Source organism: Panthera pardus, unplaced genomic scaffold (genome assembly GCF_024362965.1).
Source record: "Panthera pardus isolate Hobbes unplaced genomic scaffold, ASM2436296v1 HiC_scaffold_27, whole genome shotgun sequence".
NCBI lineage: Eukaryota > Metazoa > Chordata > Mammalia > Carnivora > Felidae > Panthera > Panthera pardus.
The window spans coordinates 123,706,114-123,729,586 of record NW_026526843.1 but is presented as its reverse complement, the minus strand read 5'-3'; the positions used below and the strand labels follow the sequence as shown (position 1 = coordinate 123,729,586).

Genomic DNA, 23,473 nt, shown 5'->3' with positions numbered 1-23,473 from the left:
CTCGAGAAAGATTTCCATTCACATTTCTGAGCATCTTTTAAACAAACCATTGAGCTCATGCCTACATTTTTTAACGTTTCCTGCTCAAGGGTAGTATTGTCATGCTGAAACGTACACATAGGGCTGGCTGCACAACTCAAACCTTGTTTGAAATTAAAACCAAGATGGTGACAGAACATTAAACCAAGTGTGGCTCCTTCTATAGTGGGGCTCTGTACGGTTGTGCAGGGTGCACACCCACGAAGTCACTTCTTCCTACAGAAACTTTTGAATTCCCTGATTTTTAAACATGCATTGAGAGGGGCACCGGGGTGGCTCAGTCGACTAAGTGTCTGGCTCTTGATTTAGGCTCAGGTTACGATCTCGTGGTTTGTGAGTTCAAGCCCTGCATCGGGCTTGACAGCATGGAGCCTGCTTGAGATTCTCTGTCTCTTTCTGTTTCTGTCCCCTCCCCTGCTCTGTCAAATAAATAAATAAACAAACAACATTTAAAAAAATCATTGAGAAACACACTAAGCAATGAATTGTATTGGTCTTGCTGACTTAACTATGTGAAGAAATATACACAGAAGATGCTGTACTTGAGGGGTGCCTGGGTGGCTCAGTCCATTAGGCATCTGACTTTTGATTTTGGCTCAGGTCATGATCTCATGGTTCTGAGTTGGAGCCTTGCATTGGGCTCACTGCTGTCAGTGCACAGCCCACTTTGGATCTTCTGTCCCTCCCTCTCCGCTCCTCCCCTGCTCTTTCTCTCTCAAAAGTGAAAAAACATTAAAAAAAAAAAAGTGATGTACTTGAAAAAGAACCATAGGTATAATAGGATAACTGTAGATGGTTGTCATTATAATTTAACAGGAAGAGCTCAGAATCACAGAGTGGAGAATGTGCAGAAGAATGGGGTGGGGGTGGGGAGGGAAGGTTGGATACTGGAAAGAGTCTAAGCTTTAGGTGAAGAGTAACCAGACTTTGTGATGTATCTTTGGGCAGGCGGAGTGCCTCTAGATAGACCCTCTCTGTGCTTAGTTGGGAGCCGATGGAGGTCCTGGGGTTTAGAACGTGTGCCATTCTGTACAGCATGTGGAGCCGTCAGGGCACAGGGACGTCAGTCAGGTGGTCTGCACCTGAAAAGGGGTGTGCATGGCTCTTTTTGACTCAGTCCTGTTAAATAAATATCCCCATGCCTCAAGCACAGCCTGCAGGATCCCATCTCGGCCCTCTCTCGGGGCTTCTACAAGCCAGGAGACTGAGCGCTGTCCCTTCCCCATGGAGCTCAGGGAAGCATAAACTCTGTTCCAGGTACCGTCTTAGGGTTGCGCCCCCAGCTCTTTCTGTGGCACGGCCCTCTCTGGGGACAGAGAACATGTGTGCTGAGAGAGCACGGGAAAAGATGGAAAGAAATAGTGGGGCTGCAGTTTCCTGCTACAAAGGCTGAACCAAGAGGCTTGGGACAGATACATGGGGAAGGGTTTGGGAAAGATTTCTGTTTGGAATCACCACACTGGGAGAGTAGCGCTTACCAGGAAAACAGACACCCAAGGAAACAGCGAGTGTGGGGCTGTTGTTTAACAAATGTCACTTGCTAGGTACTCACATGGGTTTCCAGGTCATTATAATGAAGGAAGAAGGGAGGAAGAAAGAAGGAATGGGGGAGGGAGGGAGAGGAAGGAAAATGTCACTGAAATGCCCATTTCAGTTCTGTTACTTAGTTCTTTTCCACTATTTGGGACCAAAAAAAAAAAAAGGAAATTCGAATATGCGAAAGTATGAGCGGAGTCTGGACCCGGGGTACAAACTGGAGAGGAAGCCTCCAAGTTCCAGGCGCTGCGTCCTTCCTTGGGCGGGTTGGACGCCCTTGGGGGTCCCCGGGCCCTCCTTTCCAAGAAGGCAGCTACATCGCAGGCCCGGGCTTGCTCCCACCTGCGGTTTATCACCTGGACGGTGGGGGGCGGGGGGAGTGCGGACTGCCGGAGAGCCTGCGTGGGAGCCCGACCACCCAGAGCGGGGCGCACGGGGGAGACCGGGTCCGCGCCGCCCAGCCTCTGAGCGCGGGGGCTCGCTGCCCCTTAGACCGGCCCACGGCCCTCGGCCCGGCCCCCCTGTCACTCACTTTCCTCGCAGCCAATGGCGCGGCCGCCTGTCACCCTCACCCCGCCCCCCGAGGCCGAGCGGGGAGGAGGTTGGCGGGGAAGGCGCGGGGCTGGAGTTGAATGATTGAACTTTCCAGCGGAGTTGCGGCGGCCGCGAGGTGTCCCCGGCAGTGCGGCCCCGGCGCGGAGCTGGGAGCCTCGGCCAGCGCCCGGCGCCCGCGCCCCCGACCTGCAGCCATGGTGCCCGGGGCGCCCGGCGCGGCCCTGACCCTCTGCCTCTGGCTGGCGGCCTGCGGGGGCTGCCTGGCGGGCGGCCCCGGCGCCGCGGCCGCTCGGCGGCTGGACGAGTCCCTGTCGGCCGTGAGCGTCCAGCGCGCGCGCTGCTCGTCCAGGTGCCTCAGCTTGCAGATCACGCGCATGTCCGCCTTCTTCCAGCACTTCCAGGTACGGGAACCGCCGCGCTGGCGCCGCGGGCCGTGGCGGGGGGCGCGCGCGCCGCCTGCCTCCCGGCCTGGGCGCCCCAACTTGTGGCCGCGCTCGGCGCGCGGATCCCGCCGTCCCGATTCGGCGTGGCTTTCCAAGCGGGGCTGCCGAGCCCCCGTCCCCAGCCGCCTCCTCCGAAGGAACCCGAGACTGCAGCATCCTTGCCAGCTCTCCTTTCCCGGCGGAAAACGAGCGGCGCTGTCTGGGGAGGGGGCGAGCCGCCGTGCAGATTCCGAGGCTGCGTGTGCGCGCTTGTGAGTTTCCCCCGACTCCGCGCGCGGGGCTCCGGGCCAGTCCCGCAAAGTCCCGGGCGCGGCGGGGCCCTCGGTGCCGCCGGCGCTGGGAGGGAGGCCGGGAGGCGCGCCCAGCCGCGCCTGGGGACCCGCGCGGGCAGCCCAGCCCCGCAGGTGCCCGCGGGCCGACACTTTTGTCTCTTCTGAGCGCCGCTTTCATCATCCGCGGGCCGGGAGCTCGCGCCCCCCCCTCCCCCCACCCGCCTTGGAGACGCAGACGGGGCGCTGGGGCCGAGTAGTCTGTTCCAGAATGTGTGGGTTTGGGGCGGGGGGGAGGGTCGCTGTGCGCGCCCCAGTTTGGAGCTCCGGAGCTTCTCCGTCTTGCCAGCGGATAGTGTGCAGAGTAAGGGAAGCGATGCACGGGACACGGGACTTGGAGGGCCGGGTTTGGGTGCTCAGAGCAGAGCCCCGGGGTCGGTGACTCCCCCGGGCCCCGTACGACCTTCTGCTTGAGGATGGGAGAGCGTGCGTTTGGATGAGCGTGAACGTCGGAGGTTCAGAGAAGCGCGCCTTTGCGCCTGTGGATTGCGGGGAGCCACAGTAGCAAGGGTCCCCGCAGGTCTCGGCGTGGGAACCCGGGGTGCGGGGGGCGCATCTGCGCGGCCGGCCGGCTCTGCGGAGGCGCGTCCTGTTCCTGTTCCCAGCACACACACGAGTGCGCACGGTGTGAAATCATTCTCGCAGACGCCTTATTTCTCTCGTGTGCCGTCGTTCTCTCCACGGCCTTCCCGCCTCTCTCCTTAGCGGCTCACCTGTTCCAAGCTTTACCTTCCTTCTTGCCTCAGGAAAGCTGTGGAGGCCAGAAGGAGACCCGGGATCTTTGCAAGATCAGCCCTCTGATCTTGGGAAATAAACTGGGCGCCCCTCCCACCTCCCACAGGGGGCTTTCCAAGGGGCCCCGGCTACTAAGCTGCGAGAGGAGGCGATTGTAATGACGGTAGAGTTTGGGACGAATCTCCATAGCCTTGGGGATGTCCCTCGTGGCCCGAGAGCTAATGGAACCTAGCGCCGGGTCGCACAGAACTCAAAGTTGGGATCCTCAGAGATCGCACCCGCTCGCGAAGCGTGCATGTGCGTGAGTGCGCATTCGTGCAACACGTAGTGGGTTTCCGAGGAACTGGCCGCCGCTGCGGTCCTCCCGTCTCTGTGGAGAAAGGGAAAACCGCGTTCTCCTGTTCCGCGCTGACACGACGCGGACATCCTGGAGAGGGCTCCTCCCCGGCCACCTGGTTTCCAAACCGCCCTGCCCTGCCAGAGCCCCTCTCCTGACAAGATGCGATGTACACTACGGTTTAATCCGCCCCAGAAAACAAAACAGAGCAACCCATTCTTGGAGAGAAAGAGTATCTTTTCGTTCCTTCCTTCTTTCTTTCTAATTGAATTGTCAGTTGCTATAATTTATTTGTTTTACAGTTTAAGCGGCTAAAGAAGCAGTTTAGATCAAGCCAATTCCCGTGAAAGGCTTTTCTTGTGGTCTCCTGGCATGATTTCTCTTCACAAGAAAAACTGCTGACGGAACACACATTGCCAGACAATCCTGATTACATTTTAATTAGCTGGGGTGGGGTAAGCTGCAAATTACTCAGGACTTAATAGCTGCTGTTTCTGCAATCAATTGCCAAGCCATTCTTGGAGGTTTAACCCTAACCTGGTAATGCCTATCTGATTTACCTAAATTGCCCGGATTAAGCTTCCTTCAGATTTGAAAAGGCAGCACCTCACTCTCCTCATAAGCCCTGGAGCCTCCCTGTCCCTGCCCCCTTGTTAAATAATTGGGCGACGATGCAGGTCAGGCTGCTTCCAGCTCCTTCCAGGGCACGTGTTGTTTGTTAACAGGAAAGGCCAGGGCGAGAGGAGGCTTGTGGAACAGCTCCTTCCAGGTGCCCCTCCACTGCTGATTTTAGAGATGGAGGAGATCTGACTGTGGCATAAATGTGTCTGCATGTTTTGAATGCAGTCCTATCAATTGCTTTTTAATTTTTCAATTTGAGAAACCAGAAAAAGGTTCAGAGAAGCAACTCTGCAGGGCCGGCTGCAGTAAACATGTTCAGTGCTTTTTAAAGCACTATTCAGTTCTTACAAGGATGCTGGACAGTGGGCAGAGTCGGGGCTCAAAGCCCAAGTTTCTAAGTTGAAGACTCGCAAATCTTCCTGACAATCAAACTGCATCACAACAGAATGCACAGGCTGACTTCCTACCCCTCAAGTTTCCTTTCCCTGGTCAGCACCAGGAAGAGGTAAGACAGATGCGTTCTGATGGCAAACGGGCAGGCAGTCCGTGAATGCTTCCCCCTGGCTGGTCTCAAGAGCCCTACAGAGTTGAAGACCCCCTCAAGGGGAACAACACAGTGAGAAGGGGCACGGTCCATTCAAGGGAAGGAAAGGTGAGGCTACTGAGATCCACAGGCAGTAGGCGAAGGAGCCTGCAGAGGACTGGTCTACAGAACATAGTCACAAATATCCATTTCTCTTATTTATTTATGTATTTTCAAGTTTATTTATTTATTTTTGAGAGAGAGTTCACACAAGCTGGAGAGGGGCAGAGAGAGAGGGAGAGAGAATCCCAAGCAGGCTCTGCACTGTCAGCATGGAGCCCGACGCGGGGCTCAAACTCACGAACCGTGAAACCACGACATGAGCTGCCAGGGCTGGGCTAGGAAGGACCCGGCGTCCGCACTCATGGTGTAGACAAAGACTTGGAGCGTCTGGGGGCACTGCCCTGGAGCAGCAGGCCCGCACAGGAGGCTGCAATTGAGTGGTCTCTGCCCCAATTCCACACACTTTCCAGCCTCCTGTGAAAGTGATGAGGCTGTAGGGTCTTGGGTAGATGGGGTGCACCTGGTCCCTTCGCTTCTGCGGTGCTGGTGGGCATCACCTGCCGGCCACGTAGCTATCACCCGGGCCCGGAAGCCCGCGGGACTCGGTGCTGATCCATGCAGGCGGGAATGGTGACTGGGGACTTCTGGAGTTATCTGGCACAGCCCTTGGCTCCCTGTGCGGGGCACTGGGCACACTGCACGTTTGCACATATCACGTACACGATGGCGTTACAATGCCCCCAACAGGGGTGGTTGGGAAGGGCCTCCTTGTGAACGTGAGATCTGGGCTGTGGGGTGTGGAGCAGACATGTGGGCTCTGGAGCCAGGCAGACCTGCTCTCCCGTAGGCTTGGCCACTGGGCACGTGGGTGGTGTGGGCAGACCACCTCCTTGAACTTCCAGCCTCACGTGGGTCCCATGGGGGACAAGTACCTGCTGGCAAGGCAGAGAGCATGGAACATGGTGGGGATAATGAAAGTGATGGCAGCAACGGAGCTGACACCAACGGGAAGATGAGTAAGTGCCAGAACCATCCGAAGAAGGTAGTGTTTGTTTCCTAACTGATAAAGAAACAGAGGTGCTGAGAAGGTAGGTTACTTACACAGCTAATAGTGGAGCCGGGTTCTGGGTGGCTACAAGTCCTTGGTTTTATTCTTTTTTGTTTTTAATTTTCTTTAATGTTTACTTTTGAGAGAGAGAGAGAGAGAGAGAGAGATAGAATCCGAAGCAGGCTCCAGGTTCCGGGCTGTCAGCACACAGAACCTGATGCAGGGCTCAAACCCACAACTACGAGACCGTGACCTGAGCTGAAGTTGGATGCTCAACTGAATGAGCCACCCAGGCACCCCAGTTTTATTCTTATTTTTAGGATTTTATTGACTAGTTGGTTAAAGTTTTTTAGATTTTTAAAATTTATTTATTTGAGAGAGGCAGAGTGAGTGGGGCAGGGAGGCAGAGAGAGCAAGAGAGAGAGAGAATCCCAAGCAGGCTCCACACTCTCCGTGCATGTGGAGCTCAAACTCATGAAACTGAGATCGTGACCTGAGCTGAAACCAAGAGTTGGACGCTTAACCGACTGAGCCACCCAGGCACCTTGATTAGTTGGTTAATTTACTTCAAGACTGACTACCGAATTTTTGGGACCCGGTGCAAAATGAAAACGTATGGGCCATTATTTCAAATATCAAGAAAAAAGAGTGTTGTTCAAGGAACTAAAATATAAAACACTTTTCCTTCCGTGGCTCTTTCAGTTTGTCATGGCGTTTCAAACTGGCTATTCAATGTCATTTGCAGTAAAGAAAAATTGAAAAGTTAGTCCTTTGGATTTTAATCTTCATCTTTATATTCACTGCCAGTGTTACGTGCAAATATCGGAGCATGTCACTTGTCTGCCAAATCAGCAGCATTTCACAATTTGTTGTTCCTGACTCATGCCTGGAGGGTGCCTTGAGATGGGCTAGAGGGACAAGGAGAAGCCAGACTCAGGAAGGAGGGAAGGGAGAAGAGAGAACCCCTCCCCCGCCAAGTGTGCAACATGGGGTGTGCCCAGTGGGCATTTCACAGGAGGATCTGCAGGATGTGTGTAGACCTTCCCAGGTACCTGGGGTCTGCCAGATGCGGACATGCTTACTCAGGTACTCTTGGTACCCTGTTCTGCAAGCTTCTAGACCAATGCATTGCACTTTGTTCTAGATGCTGTCCTCTGGGAGTTGGGCCAAGGGTCTCTTTCTCCTAGTGCTCCAACCATGGCAAATGGGCAACCCCCAAGTATACTGCAACCCCCTTGCTGGATGCAGTAGATACCTGCACCTGGGATGGGCTTGCTCCTTGGGTGTCTTAGACTCTGGCTGGCCACCCCACCCACCAGTGTGGTACTTCCCGCGTGACATGAGGGCAGCCACACTGGATTCTGGGACACTTCAGTGCACGCATGCCCAACATCAACCCTCCTTGACTCTTGTCCAGGTCACGGCAGGGGACAGAGTGTGACAGTCATTTGGGGGCAAGGAGTTGGTGGGGGCAGAAGACTGGGTGCAGGGGACACGGGAGTGGGTAGCCGAGAACCTTTTCTGACAAGGTGAAGGGGCACTGGGAGGCAGGATCATGCGTGATTTGAGGCTCCACGCCTCCAGGATGAGCTTCACTGTTGTGCCAGCCCATATGAAACACAAACTCAAGGATAAAATCATTGAAATTTTCAATATGGTGAGCACAGAGCATCAAACCCCAGACACTGGTCCCCTGAGCATGAGCCACGTGCATTGTTCATAGATCTGTGAAGCCGGCCCTGGTTTGGGCTTTTGTATTTCAAGGGTGCAGAACCCTTGGCGGGGCTTAAGCCCACTTGCCATGAGGATTCTTCACAGGGTTTTCCATAACGTTCCAGCGTATGATGCTGATCTATATTCACTTGGGAATAACCTCTACCCTTGTTTCCTCAACTTCACTAAAATATTAAAGAAGAAAGGAGGGAAGATTGTGTCTGAAATAAGCTTTCTTTTCTGGTGAGTCTCTTTTAACTTAAGAGTGACTCCCTCCCTTATGCAGTTGGGACATTCCGAGCAGACACTGCTCCTGCCTCCCCTGATTTTGCTTCGTTGTGGCAACCATGGAACTCAGCCTCAGGGCCTTAAAGATAGAGTCATTTCTTTCTCTGTATGACTTATTTCACTTAGCTTAACACTCTCCAGTTCCAACCACGTTGCCACTCTTATGTGGATCCTGAGAAACTTAACAGAAGACCATGGGGGAGGGGAAGGAAAAAAAAAAGAGCAGGAGACAGCCAAACCATAAGAGACTTAAAAAAACTGAGAATAAACTGAGGGTTGATGGGGAGTGGGAGGGAGGGGAGGGTGGGTGATGGGCATTGAGGTGGTCACCTGTTGGGATGAACACTGGGTGTTGTATGGAAACCAATTTGACGATAAATTTCATATTAAAAAAAAAAAAAAAGCAGTCATTTCACTAAGTACGAGGAGACCCGGAATCTGCTCTTTTCTGTGCCTGTATTTTCTCTGAGGAGGCTCAAGAGAACAGGACTTGAGAACAAATAGTAGGCCATGTGCAACGGAGGAAGGAAAGATGTGTTTATTTATTTCCTTTGCCAGAATTCGCCACTGCTCAGGGAAGGAGCGCATCTTCTTGTTGGAAGATAAGTAGCAGGTTGCTGGCAGGCATGGCCCAATGGGTCTAGAGTTTTATTAGTGGTAAGAGATTCTTGTTTAATGGGACATTATTCACCCTATAAAGTACCACAGATAGGCTTGCTTAGGTAGCTGATTAGAGAGATCAGAGGCTTCTCTTAGCAGTAATTGGAAGCTGTTTGTTTTGGCAAAAGAAAGAACTAAGCTAGTGATTAGCTCATTCTACTTAGAGGACCAGCCTCTCCTCCAAGAAAAAGTAAACAAACAATTATCACATCAAAAACCCTTAGGAGCCACAAATCAGCCTGAGGCTCACAGACTTTGCAGCGCTATTTCTGTGGTGAATATACCCAGCCCTGGCGTGTTACTTGGCCCTGAGGTGATTTTTAAGTTCTAAGGCAGAATGGCCAGGCATTTGGAGAGGCCCCGGGAAGAAAGGGCATCCTCAGCTTTGGCCTTTGTATTTCCTGGTCTGGGTCCCTTGGATCTCTGGCTGTGTTTCTAAGAATTTCTGAATTTAACCAAACTAAACATTGGGCTAATCATGGCGGACGTTTGTGTTTTTAATTCGGTGTTTCTCCTTGAATGTGATTTAAAAGTCTCTCTTCTTGTGACTGTTATAGAGCATTTTAAACACATATTAAAGAACACTTATTGACTTGCTCATTTCTTTGTTCGCTGTATCATTAAAGAAGAAATACATACTTTCATATGTTTATATTGTATATATTCATATATATTTGTGCGTATAAACAGATGATATACTGTATGCATGTATGTGTGTTTGAAGGCCTAACTTAAAGAGTTAAAAGTTAACGTTGTCGCTGTGTTTCCACGTAAAAAACTTAATCATAAGTTAGGAGGTTATGATTTCTTTGAAATGGATTCACCAGATTCCATTGTGTAACCTGTTCTAGTGCGTTTCGGTGAATGGGTATAAAACCATATACCCATGGTTAGGAGCACCTGGGTGGCTCAGTTGGTTAAGTGTCCATCTTTGGCTGAGGTCATGATCTCACAGTTTGTGGGTTCAAGCCCCACGTCAGGCTCTGTGGTGACAGCTCAGAGCCTGGAACCTGTTTCAGATTCTGTGTCTTCCTCTCTCTCTGCCCCTCCCCTGCTCGTGTTCTGTCTCTGTCTTGCTCTCAAAAGTACAATAAACACTAAAAAACACCCCATAGGGTTAGGTAGTTGGGGTGCCCGGCTGACTCAGTACATGGAGTGTGGGACTCTTGATCCTGGGGTTGTGAGTTCAAGCCCCACACTGGGTGTAGAGATTACTTAAAAAAATATTTTAAAAAACAAAACAAAACTTTCCGGTTAGGGAGAGAAACTTATGAAAGTCAGCGGGCTCTGCTTATATTAATTCAGAAACGGACAGGTTTCTTCGCATAACTTGGCAATGCTCTAGAGAATTCTCCTCTCACACAATTTTGAGGGTGGGGGCTGGGGATGCATGTGATATCATCAGAATACATCTTATCTATGAAAAACAGGACAAGGAACACTGCAGATGCCCCACTGCAATGCCCTTGTGAGAATTACTGCAGAACTTATCTTTGGAAAGACTTGCCTGAGCGCACAGACCTTCACTGTCCCAGCGCTGTCTTGCACATTTCTACTTCACGTATTTGGGCTCCACGTTGTGAAAGTGTGCAGTCTGTGTACATATGGCATTTATTAGGTATGACCTAGTTTTTCCTCTTTACATGAATCAAAGATACCCCTAACTCTTTCAAGCTTCAGATCAGCAGGAAGTCGGCCACACTACAGAGTTGGCTGATGAAGCCGTCTTCCTGACCTTTTACTAATCTGCGTACCATCATCTTAGGAAAATGTGTAATTTCTTTTGGATTCTCTGAAATATTGAAAGTAGGTCATAGACACCTATTCCTTCTCGGTAGATGCTGTTGGTGACCTTCTGTCCCTCACCTCCCTAACCCCCAGCTCCTGTATCAGCTAGCTGCTAATGGCTTACAGCTGCTCCCCTTAGAGACTAACTTTCTGCCCATGGACACCGTATTGCCAGCAAGGCAATGTATCCTCTTCCCTCAATGAGGGCGAATCTTGCCATTGGCTCACTGCCGGAGGCCATAGGAGCCCAGCCCCCGCCCACTGGAATAACTCTTTTCGGTACAGTTTATGCTCCAAAGCATTGCATGGGACCAGGCTTCTGCAGGTCTCCAGCTGAGATCTCTTCCCTCCCTTTCCACTGAGGGCTTCCCCCAATATATCATATATTCAGGAAGCCCCCTTCCAGCCACTGCTTGTAGGAAACCCAATCTCAGACACCTACCTTCGGAGATACCTGATCTCATTCAACACGGTTGTTTTTCAGATTGGACAGAGCCTGGAGCCTGCTTCAGATTGCATGTCTCTGTTTCTCTCTCTTTCTCAAAATAAAAAATAAAAAATTATAAAAAATAAATGAAGAAGCACTTAGAACATTTTCTGTTATTTGGATTTAGCTTATGTCTCCTGATGATGGTGGAGAAGCTTGGAGGAAAGTAGTTATCATTGATAGCCAATAAGTAAAGAAAGGAATATGGGAGCAGTGTTTATGGTTCAAATATGTTTATTTTATTTTATTTTATTTTAAATTTTTTTTAACGTTTATTTATTTTTGAGACAGAGAGAGACAGCACGTGAACAGGGGAGGGGCAGAGAGAGAGGGAGACACAGGATCTGAAACAGGCTCCAGGCTCTGAGCTGTCAGCACAGAGCCCGACACGGGGCTCGAACTCACAGACCGTGAGATCATGACCTGAGCCGAAGTCGGACGCCCAACCGACCGAGCCACCCAGGAGCCCCTCAAATATGTTTATTTTAAAATTTTTATGTTTATTTTTTTTTGGGGGGGGGGCAGAATGTGAGCAGAGGAGGGGCCAGGAGAGAGACACACACACACACGGAATTGGAAGCAGGCTCCAGGCTCCGAGCTGTCAGCACAGAGCCTGATGTGGGGCTAGAACTCACAAACCATGAGATCACGACCTGAGCTGAAGTTGGATGCTTAACCGACTGAGCCACCCAGGTTATGGCTCATTTTAATGTAAATCACAGACTGTAGATGCTCGTTCTGTCTCTCCCTTTAAAAAACAAAAAGCACTGCTTTCATCAGTTGGGTTTATTTCGGCTACTGTGGACAGGCTGCTGCAGTTTCAAAGATGAGACTGTAAGATCCCTGCTTATGAGGAACTTCTAGTCTAGTGGTGGCTAAGACTTTGGTCCACAAGTGCCTGCGAAGATAGTTATTTGTATGAGATCTCTGAGGAAGGAGCGTCTCCCTTTAGAGAAAGTGTCCTAGGGGAGAGGACCCTTGGGCAAAACCTCAAATGCTGTGTTCTTCTAGCCCAGAGCAGTCAACATGAGGAAAGGCAGAGTCTTCCGACAATTTTCTCTGTCTGTTGCGGACGCCCAGTGCTCCTGATGGACGTGATACAGTATCAGGCTCTCAGCTAGCAGCCAGGCTTTGGGAACTGGTCCTTAGTTGCTGTACTGAAGCTCAGGTCCTTTGCTCTACAGAACAGGCTAAAAGCATGGCCAGGCCATCACACGTGTATGTACAACTCTTCGTGGTTCTTGTTGCTGTGGTTGAACCATGGGCCACACCGCTAAACACAATGATTTTTCTTTACTTGATCTTTGTGAGATCTTGCCAGCAGCATTCAGAGAGAGCCCCGGAGAAGCATGAGAAGGCGAGAGAAGGAGGCTGTCCATTCCGTCTCCTCGCCATAATGCTGCAGCTTGAGATAGGACCCCAGTCTCAATTCATGGGGGCGGACCCCTAGTAAGAAACTCTTCTGAATTACTGAGCCATGGGTTAGAAGAGAGTTAGCATTGCATTTGACAATGTCTTGGTGGTGACGAAGTAGTTTCACATAAAATATCTGTTTGACCTCCACAGCAACTCTGTGAGGTCAGGAGTGTTATTTTTCTTTTACAGATAAGAAAGTTGAAGGTCTGGAAGAGAGGGAACCGAGGCTTCATAGCAGAAACTCAAGCACTAATTGTCATATTCCCAAATATTTATACTGAATGACCCCGCTTCTCGGGATGTTAACAGGGAGAGAAGACAGTGGAAATATCAACTATAACATAAGTGAGAACCTGAGTTTTGGGGGAAAATATTCCTACACTTCTCGTTCTCTCATTGGCTCCTGGAGAGACCAGTGCATCACAGAAGGGTGCAGTTGTGGATAGTTGAAAGATGAATGGTATGACAGGAAAAGCCTGAAAAAATACCAGTCCATCAACACCCATCCCCTGTGCATTTAACCATCCAGATCCTTCTTCCAACCAGTGAGAATCTGTCAAACACCATCATCTTTCAAGTATCTTAGGTTTTGCGGGACCCAGCATAAGTGAGACGTACTTCCTGCTCTCACAAGCATTATTTTCTGCTAGAGAAAGGCGGCGGGGGGGGGGGGGGTGGAGGGGGGAGAGAAACACTGAAGCAAGTAGTTGCAAAGAGTTATGAAGTGAAGAAACTATTATAATCATGCATCATTTAAAATCTTCATACATGTTGGTTTAATGCATAATCATAACTTCTTAGATGAAGAGGTTTTTTTTTCTTTCCTATAAATGGATTTTGTTTCTGTCCACCACCACTAACACTTGTCCAACAAAGTAGAATTGTGATCCTTGCAGAAACATCTTGACCACAGCTGGGCTCCTGGATGCCCTAGAGTTTGCTGTCTGAGAATAACAGAGGTCTCAGGACATGACCTTGCTCTTGGTTCCCAGCTGCCATTGTACTTCTCTGTGGTGCGGGGACATGTTCACACTGTTTGCAAGTGGTAATTGTGCACGTATGTGACAGCTCCTTCCAAGAACTAAGTGTCCCTTCTGTGTTTGCTGTCTTTCTTTTTGTTTTTGTTTTGGGAGACTCTCTGTGTGTGTGTGTGTGTGTGTGTGTGTGTGTGTGTGTGTGTGTGTTTTATGATTCTAAAAAAAAATTTTAACGTGTATTCATTTTTTTGAGAGACAGCATGTGAGGGGAGAGGAGCAGAGAGAGAGGGAGACACAGAATCCAAAGCAGGCTCCAGGCTCTGAGCTGTCAGCACAGAGCCTGACGTGGGGCTCAAACCCACGAACCATGAGATCATGACCTGAGCCAAAGTCGGACACTTTGGCTGAGCCACCAAGGCACCCCTATTCTTTATGATTCTTTCCAGCATCTCTGTAAGATATAAATATTGGACAATGAGGAGGGCTGCACTTGAAAATGGTGACAAATTGGGGTTCTTTTATACCCAAAGTGCTCAACTCTATCCTGAGGGGAATCTGAGAAAAAATAGCCTATTAAGAGGGGGGAAGAAAGCTAAAAAAACTTTTAATTCACACTGTGTTTACCTTTTTGTTTTAAATTGTAGTAACATTTGTCACTTCATAAGCTATTTACTCTCCCGGTTGTTAATATCCTGCCCAGGTGAGAAAATATTCTGTTACAGTGACCTCAAAGATCTATAATTTTGTTTTGCATATCTATTGCCTTCCTAGTTTGAAAGGTAAGGTGGTTAAGTGGTCACTGCTTAAATTATATAATGTATGGTGATGAGTATCTCTGTCTTGAGGAAGTGTGTTTTCCTCATTGGTTTGCACAGGATCTCAAGTTACCTTCAGCCAACACATATGCATATGTCCCTTAATTTACTGTCTAATCATTTCACCGCTAATGTCTGATTATGTCCAAAGAAGTGACAATTTTATGAGTCCAGAAATGAAAATAGGACTCCCTCTAATGAAATAAGAAACATTAATTTTGCAAAGTAATTCATCACCTTCCAAAAATGTCATTAATCGTACCAGTGCTTGGGACCAGAGGAAAATTGGGAATTCATTTCCTTTTGAACTTCAGAGATGTTTTCTCCTTATTTTATTTCCAGTTTATACCCTTCTTCAACCCACTATATTACAATGCATCAGTAAGTCGTAGTTTGCAACACATGAAATTATTTTTGGCGTTCCTCACTCCCTCTAATATAAGTGACGTTCTTATTATCTAAAGACAAACCAGATAGGTTCCATTCTTGGTTGGGAGGTTGCTTACTGGCAAGTTCCTCTAAAAGAAAGGCTGAAACAGTTGAGAAGGTCTAAATGCAAACACAAAGCTTTCGGGTTAAAGGCAATTTTTACCTATTCACTGTGTTCCTGTTTGGGTTTTAGTATAAAGTGGTTCATGCAACGTAAGTGAATCGACTCTTGTTTAATTTTCTAGTAACACATGATTGAGAGAGACAGCCCTTTTTAGACTGAAATAATGTCTCTGCTCCTGTCTTTAAACGCCTATACAACTGGGAATAATGGCACTCTTGTGAGATGTATCCTGTTAGAGTTTGTGGGCTGGAAAGAAAATTGACGAAGAGTCATGGAAACGTAAGATGCCAGGACAGGTTCAAATGAGGTTACACACCTCATATTAATGTGTCGTCCTGGGTCCGGGACGAGTTTCCATGTCCTGTTCTGAGAAACGAAATATGCCAGGGGGCCTGGCATTTCAGGGCCTTTAGCTTGCTTTCCAGCTGATGAGTGGACCCTGTAGGATGCAAATACCAAGACCCTTTACAGTCATGGGAGATGATAATAATAATAATATCCCCTGCATTTGGAAATGTGGAAATGTTTCCTGGCAAACCTCCATGCAAACAGTTTCTTGTGAGATAACTCACATTTCCATTGTCTGTTCTTCACGGCAAGCTGCTCATTTTTGACCTGCTTCCTGATGTTTCATCTCTCGCTTGATGGCTATTTCCACCAGTGAACAGTGATCGGCACATCATAGAGGTGTGCGGTGAACTGAGCAGAACACCACCCCAGCCGTATGGAGATCCAGTGGCATCCAGGCCCCTGGGTTGAAAACCAGTCTTGCCCAACAGCCCTGCTATACGGATGATTCAAGAAAAGGCAAAGTTACAGATTGCATCACCACGTAAAGTCGGGGCTTGCTTTCCAGAGTTGAAGTCTGTTCATTATAAGAATGCTAAGTTAATTATAAGATTGCCACTGATTAGTTCCTGAAAGAAGGAGAAAAGAGTTGGAGAAAAAAGTTGCCGTGCTGTGTTTTGGTAACTGATTCTTTTATTTATTTTATTATTATTATTATTATTATTATTATTATTATTTTAATGTTAATTTATTTTTGAGACAGAGAGAGACAGAGCATGAATGGGGAAGGGTCAGAGAGGGAGACACAGAATCGGAAGCAGGCTCCAGGCTCTGAGCTGTCAGCACAGAGCCCGACACGGGGTCTGAACTCACGGACTGTGAGATCATGACCTGAGCCGAGGTCAGATGCTCAACCAACTGAGCCACCCAGGCACCCCAACTGTGATTCTTTTAAATGTGTTCAGCGTGCAGGAAGTGCAAGAAATAAGATGTTGCATACCGTTAAAGCACTCGTGGTTTGAAGGTAAACACATTTTGTTTTCCATTGTCTCTTCCATGTTTCGAGGTATTCGTAGCCCCTCAAAACAATCTCATCTATGTGGCACTTCCTTTCTTATTTCCTTGGACATAGTAAGCCCTCAGCAGAGGTTTGGTGGAACTGTCCAGGACATCTCTGAATAGAGATGAATTCTCCCTTTCAGTCCGTCCCACTTTCTTCTCTCTTTTTATGTTGACACTTGGCTGTACCATTTTGAAAGCAGCACAGCCAAACTCATCTGCTGATCGTTCCAGAAATGGCCTGCATCTGGGAAGTTATATTCCCATTGGGCCGGGATCTAAAAAAAAAAGTAGGAACATCTTTCCTCTGTTGTTGTGTCCACATTTTTGTATCCGGAATTATGAGATAATGTCCTCACAGCTGCAGAGAAATTAAAACAATTTTGGACAGAATGTATTCACTTGTGAAGTGTTACACTGACTGTTGGAAAACGTATTTGGAGGTGAGACCACATTATAACAGACATACATTTGTATTTTGATCTTTGTGTTATTCAGGAGCCATGGACTTGTATCATATTTTTAACCTATTTTTAATACGGCAAGATTTGTACAGTCTAGTTCCATTATTTACTGCACAATTTCAGAAGAAAAAAAACCAGGAAACTCCTTTTTTGAATAATCACATGAAATTAGGGCTAAAGTTTTGTTTGCATACAGGATGCCTGGCAGGCTCAGTTGGTAGAGCATGTGACTCTTGATTTTGGGGTTGTGAGTTTGAGCCCCATGTTGGGTGTAGAGATTACTTAAAAGAATGCGATCTCGGGGTGCCTGGCTGGCTCAGTTGGTAGAGCATGTGACTCTTGATTTTGGGGTTGTAAGTTTGAGCCCCATGTTGGGTGTAGAGATTACTTAATGAGATCTTGGGGAGCCTGGGTGGCTCAGTCGGTTAAGCATCCGACTTTGGCTCAGGGCATGATCTCATGATTTGTGGGTTTGAGCCCAGCGTTGGGCTCTGTGCTAAAGGCTCAGACCCTGGAGCCTGCTTCAGATTCTGTGTTTTCCTCTCTCTCTGCCCTTCCCCTGCTTGTGCTCTCTGTCTCTCTCTCTCAAAAAAATAAAAAAAAATTAAAAAAAATAAGTTTTAATTTTGCCAGCTGGTCCTAAAGTCTGATTCCCTGGGAACTTCTCTGCAAGTAAACCACTTCTCCTTTTCAAGAACTGTTGTCTCCGAACCTTCTTTGAGACCCTTTAACCTCCATTTGCTCAGTCTCCTCACCCATAACGAGGTTGGCGGTGAGTACTATTTCACTGGGTTCTGCTCTGATGGAGTTTAGTTAGAGCGGAACCTCTCATATAGTTAGCTGTCCAGAAATGGTGGCTGTTGTTAAGATGTGTTAGACCAAATAAGTGTCTTGCGCTGAATATCTTGGGACTCAGAAATAAAGAACACGTACCCCCTTGATCCTGGGCACTTCACTGTGTGGTCTGAGAGCCAGAAAAAAGTAATTTAAACACCCGATTTATAGATGGGCCAAAGACTTCACCAGACAAAATATGCAGGTGGCAAACAAGCTTGTTAAAAGAGGCTCTATGTCACATGTCATTGGGAAAAGTCACATTAAAAAACAAGATACTGCTACATGCCCGTCCAAAAGGCCCAGATCTGGAACTTGGAGATCCAAATGCTGGTGGTGATGTGGAGCCTCAGGAACTCGCGTTCACTGCTGGAGGGAATGGAAAATGGCGCAGCCATTTTGGAAGGCAGGTTGGCCATTTTTGTTTAAAAAAAAAAAAAAAAAAGAAAGAAAAAGAAACAACCCAAAATGGAAGTCATTTGCCATCCAGGACAGCAAAGCAAGACTTAATTACAGTTTCAACCTATCTGAGGAATGTGACCTTTTAACAGTAGACCTGAAATTTGCTGATCAGCTCTAGTGAGCTAATCTGCATGATAACAACCCTCCTATTCCCTTCCCTACAAAGAGAAGATGGAATAATCCTTTCTTCTCCTTGAACAACTTCCTCCTCTACTCTTTTCCTCCGGGGAAACATTCCATTTTGTGCAACACCTCAGAGCATCTCGTATCAGATGGGATGTTGCTTGGGCTCATGAATTGCTTAATAGAGCCAACTACATCTTCAAATTTACTTTGTGAAATTTTGTTTTTTAACAAAAAGCTAAGCATACTCTTTTTTTTTTTCAATTTTAGAAACCAAGAGAGAGGGAGAGAGAGAGAGAGAGAGAGTGAGTGAGTGAGTGAGTCTTAAGCAGGCTCCATGCTTAGTGCAGAGCCTGATCAGGGCTCAATCCCACGACTCCGGGATCATGACCTAAGCCAAAATCAAGAGTCAGATGCTCAAGCAACTAAACCAGCCAGGAGCCCCTAAACATACACTTATCACTTGCTCCAATAGTTGTGTTCCTTGGTATTGACCCAGATGAGCTGAAGACTCATGTTTATAAAAAAACTTGTGCATGAATGTGTATACACCTTTATAATTACCAAAATTTGGAAGCAACCAAGATGTCCTTCAGTAGGTGAATAGATAAATAAACCGTGGTCCGTCTAGACAATGGGATGTTATTCAGCACTAAAATTTAATTAGCAAGCCACAAAAAGACATGGAGGAAAGTTAAATGCTTACTAAGTGAAAGGAGCCAATCTGAAAAAGGCTCAATATTATGATTCCAACTATATGACATTCTGAAAAAAGCAAAACTCAGGAGACAGTAAACAGATAAGTATTTGGGTTGGGGTTGAGGGGAGGGAATGAACAGGGTGACCACAGAGGATTTTTAGGGTAGTCAAACTACTTATATGATGCTATAATGGTAGATACATGTCATTGTACATTTGTTCAAAGCCACAGAACGTGCAACACCAAGAGTGCTCATGTAAGCTGTGGGCTCGGGGTAAATAAGATGTGTGGGCGTAGGCACATAGGTAGTAACATGTGTACCCTCTGGGGGTGGGTATTGATAAGGGGCGGCTGTGCATGTGTGGGGGCAGAGGTTGTATGGTAAATCTCTGCACCTTTCTTGTAATTTTGATATGAATCTAAAACTGCTCTAAAACATTAAAATTTCTTTAAGAAAAGTAATTTAATTTTTTTTTTAATTTTTTAATTAAAATGTATTAATGTTTATTTTTGAGAGAGAAAGACAGAGCATGAGCAGGGGAGCAGCAGAGAGAGAGGGAGACACAGAATCCAAAGCAGGTTCCAGGCTCTGAGCTGTGAGCACAAAACCCGATGTGGGGCTCGAACCCACGAAATGTGAGATCATGACCTGAGCCAAAATCAAGAGTCAGACTTAACCAACCAAGCCATCCAGGCACCCCTAAGTTTTTTAATTTTAAAAAGTTACCCTTTGAAATTTCTTTGGAAGTGCTTAGTTCTATGGATAGAGAATGACATTCAGATGTCTTCTATGCATTTGTCACTTAAAGATTTTCTATTCCCATATGATGCATAGCAATAGGTTCAGTAGAATTTTTAATTGAAATTTGAATTCCTGGGTAACTATTGTGTAAGGAGAAAAGGGCATTGAATTCTAGGTCACCTACTCTATTATGAAACCACACCTGACTTCCCTCCTGCTGGGTGCTTATAATTCTGCAGATAACACATTTTTCTTAGAATTGATTTTTTTTTCAAAGTGCAGTCTTTTCTTGGGGTTACTGCTGCTCTTCTCGTCTCACATTTAATTCATCATGTTTTCTCAAGTGGTCTCTCATTAAAGCATACTGTCTTTTGAAGTTCATATCAAAATAACTCAGAATTGTGATGAATGGGCTAGAATATCATATAAGTCAGGGTATAATTGACCACGAGGTGCTTTATTTTAGTCTGATGAATTATTCTGCATTCTCTAATGAATAACACAGAAGTTAGAATGAAAAAAGCATATATCACAAGTAAACAATGTGATAAAAATCTGACTTAAAGTCAGTTAGAATGGGAAAAACGTGGTGCTAGTAATTTTTTCTTTCTTGCTTAGATTTTCCCCACTACAAGTTTAAGTCAGTTAAACTAAAGCCTGAGTCTTCCAGCATATAAGTGTATGTCAAGGTGGTAGATTTTGTTTTAGTATTAAAATAAGGACTTCTAGGACTTCATGCATTCTCAAACGTGCTGCTAAAATATCCTATAGGAATGCAAATGGAAATAATTGTTCTCATTTATGAGGCATTGTATGTTCGTGCAAAGTAGAAATTTCCAAACGGTTACAGTGATAATAGCAATAGAATTCAGCTCCTGCTATCTGGAAACGTGCTCTCTATGGCTACTGTTAATGCTGATGAGTAATTAGCTTGATAACTTAAAATTAATCCTCCGCTGGTCAACATGCCAGAAACCAGGCAGTAATGTGCCTTGTGGGAACTCCTTATTAGCAACAACAGATCACACCTGTCAAGCTTCACAGCTGTCAAGCATCTATTTTGAAAAATAATAGGGAGATTTGAGAATGCCTTTGAAATCCTCTTTATTCTTGTCCTGTTACCCTAAATAGCATCTTCCTAGGGTCATTTCTTAAGAAGATGCCCATAGGGGCGCCTGGGTGGCTCAGTCGGTTAAGCGTCCGACTTCGGCTCAGGTCACGATCTCGCGGTCCGGGAGTTCGAGCCCCGTGTCGGGCTCTGTGCTGACTGCTCAGAGCCTGGAGCCTGTTTCAGATTCTGTGTCTCCCTCTCTCTCTGACCCTCCCCCGTTCATGCTCTGTCTCTCCCTATCTCAAAAATAAATAAAACGTTAAGAAAAAAAAAAAAAAAAAAAAAAAAGAAGATGCCCAGAGACTGAGGTGAGGCCAAGCCACAGTGGAGGCCACTTGGCCTCACCTGTGAGGGATGCTATCGCCTTGAGCGACCTGCGCAGACACAGACTTGACTTGGTTGCGTATTACACACGTGCCTGTGCACACATCAATTTATTGCTTGATGTTGTCTTTTTTAATGACTGGCATGCTACGAGCTACTCAAAAGCTGGATGGAGGACTCCATTTACTTGGTAAATTTGATGAGAGAGAAGAAAGAAGCAGTCGGAGTGATGGTTCAAGTCACGGAGGGCAAAGTGAGATGAATTGTCCTCCTCCTGTCTTCCCAGTGAGGTTCTGCAGCTTTAGCGAGGCTCATTATCGCCCAACAGACCTGTTAAAAACACAGCTTACTATACCTGTCCCTAGAATTTCTGATTCTGCAGGTCTGGGGTGAGAGCCTAGAATTTGCATGTCTAACACGCTTCTGGCCACTGATTCTGGTTTCAGGGCCCTACTTTGAGAACCACTGCTATGGACTTGTCTATGTGCTAGGGTTTCTCTCTAATGCCTTTCTCTGCTTGGTAAGATGTGCTGGGTTGTAGCACTCAGTCCTCCTCTGCCGCTTGGCCCCAGCATTTTTCTCCTAACCAGCCTTCCTTCATTCAAGGTTATGCAAACTTGATTAAGGTCTAGCTGGGGTGCAGGTTGGGGAGTGGTTCAAACAACGTGGCATTTGTTTCTGCTCTTAGACGAGAACCATTCATAAGCTAGACCGTTCTTTCCACCCTGTGTCCATACCCTCAACTCTATGTTCTTCATTTTTGTTTCATAAATGGACCTCGGCTACTTATGAACTGCCTTCTCTCAGGTTCCTCTTAAGGATTCCTCATCGAGACCTGCATCCCTGAACACAGACGGTCAGAGGAGGCATTCATGGGCTGCCTCACCTATTGGAACCGTAACCGATGGTTCAAAAGAACTATTCCAACCCTCTCCCTTGACGAATGAGTATAGTAAAGCATAGGTTATGGTTCCACACTTACTTAAGGGGTCCGTTTTCACCAAAAGCAGGACTCCTTGATCATAAACAGTCTACATGATGGTTAGCAAATGCTTCCTTATGATGCAAACATATGCCCTAAGAATTAAGTGCTTTATGTAAAGACGGGACAACTTATCGTCAGCGAGATGGAGGGGCAGATGGGCCCGAGTGAGACACTGTGCTCTGACATATGCCAGGAGGTGACAAGGAGCCCAAAGTTCAGGAATAAACAGTAACAGTGATGTTTGAAGCCAATGGGACACGTGAGTGAAAATATTAAGGCAGGGCTTGTCACCTGGGGTGCAGGTTGGGGAGTGGTTCAAACAACATGGCATTTGCCCCATGGCTTGAATTTATTTTACTCATTGTTACGGGTTTAATTGTGTGTGAGCGGGGTGAACCCTCAGTGCAGTAGGACCGGGACCTTTTACAAAGGGGGAATTTGGACACAGACGCACTCAGATGTGAGGGTAGAAGGCCATGTGAAGACTAGACTGGCTACCATAAGCCAAGGAAATCAGGGAAGTTAAGAGAAAGGCATGGAACGGATCCTTCCCTAGAGCCCTCAGTGAGAGCATGGCCCCACAGACACCTTGATCTAAGACTTCTAGCCTGTGGAATGGTGACAATGAATTCCTGCTGTCTGAACAACTTACTTTGTGGTGCTTTCTTATAGCAGCCTAAGAAATGTGCAGTCCCTGTATTTCATTTTGAATTTTAAAGGATATCAAGAACAGTGTGAGATTGTGATTCATAAGAAACATATATTTGGTAATTGAGGTGACCAAAATACATATCTCTTGTTTTGGTCTTCATCCACTGGTTCCTGGCTCAAACCTGTCGAGATGCCCTGTGACAAGAGTGATGGAGGTGTCCTTTGCTGTGCTAATGCACAGACTTTTGGAAAGCCTAAGGCTGGGGGCTACTTCTGAGTGACCCCCAGCCTATGAACTTTCAACCTCACCCCTACATCTGGGAAGGGGAGAGGGGCTGGGGGACGAACTGGTTGCCAATGGCCAGGATTTAATCAGTTGTGCCTCTGTAATGAAGCCTCCAGAAAAACCCAAAAGAGGTTAGAGAGCTTCTGGGTTGGTGAAGACACAGGGGTGAGGAGGCTAGAGAGGTTGTGAAGGCTCCATTCTCTTTCCCCAAACCTTGCCCTAAGTATCTCTTCTGTCTGCCTGTTCCTGAGGTATAACCTGTTATTAAAAAATGATCATGTGGTAGAATGTTTCTGTGTGTTCTTGTGAGCTGCTCTAGAAAATTAACCAAACCCAAGAAGGGGGTTGTTGGAAGCTTCAGTCTTCAGCATGGTGGTCAAAAGCAGGTAACAGCCTACACTTTTGGTTGGCATCTGAAAGGGAGGGGGCAGTCCTGTAGGCGTGAGCCCTTTACCTGTGGGATCTGCTGTTAGCTCTCTTTACAGGCTCAGAAGTGAGTTAAATTCTCTGACACCCGG

At 47.1% G+C, this 23,473-nt stretch overlaps 1 protein-coding gene across 2 annotated transcripts in view; it reads left to right on the top strand.

Moving 5' to 3' along the window:
* Positions 1-2,207: 2,207 nt before the first annotated feature.
* The window catches only part of ANOS1 (anosmin 1), a 180,077-nt gene continuing 158,811 nt past the window's right edge, over positions 2,208-23,473 (top strand). Inside the window, exon 1 of one of the 2 annotated variants that reach the window (XM_053891890.1) lies at positions 2,208-2,531. In XM_053891890.1, coding sequence (XP_053747865.1) covers positions 2,208-2,531 — 324 coding nt within the window. The remainder of the gene's footprint in view (positions 2,532-23,473) is intronic. The other variant, XM_019417786.2, reaches the window with a different exon arrangement.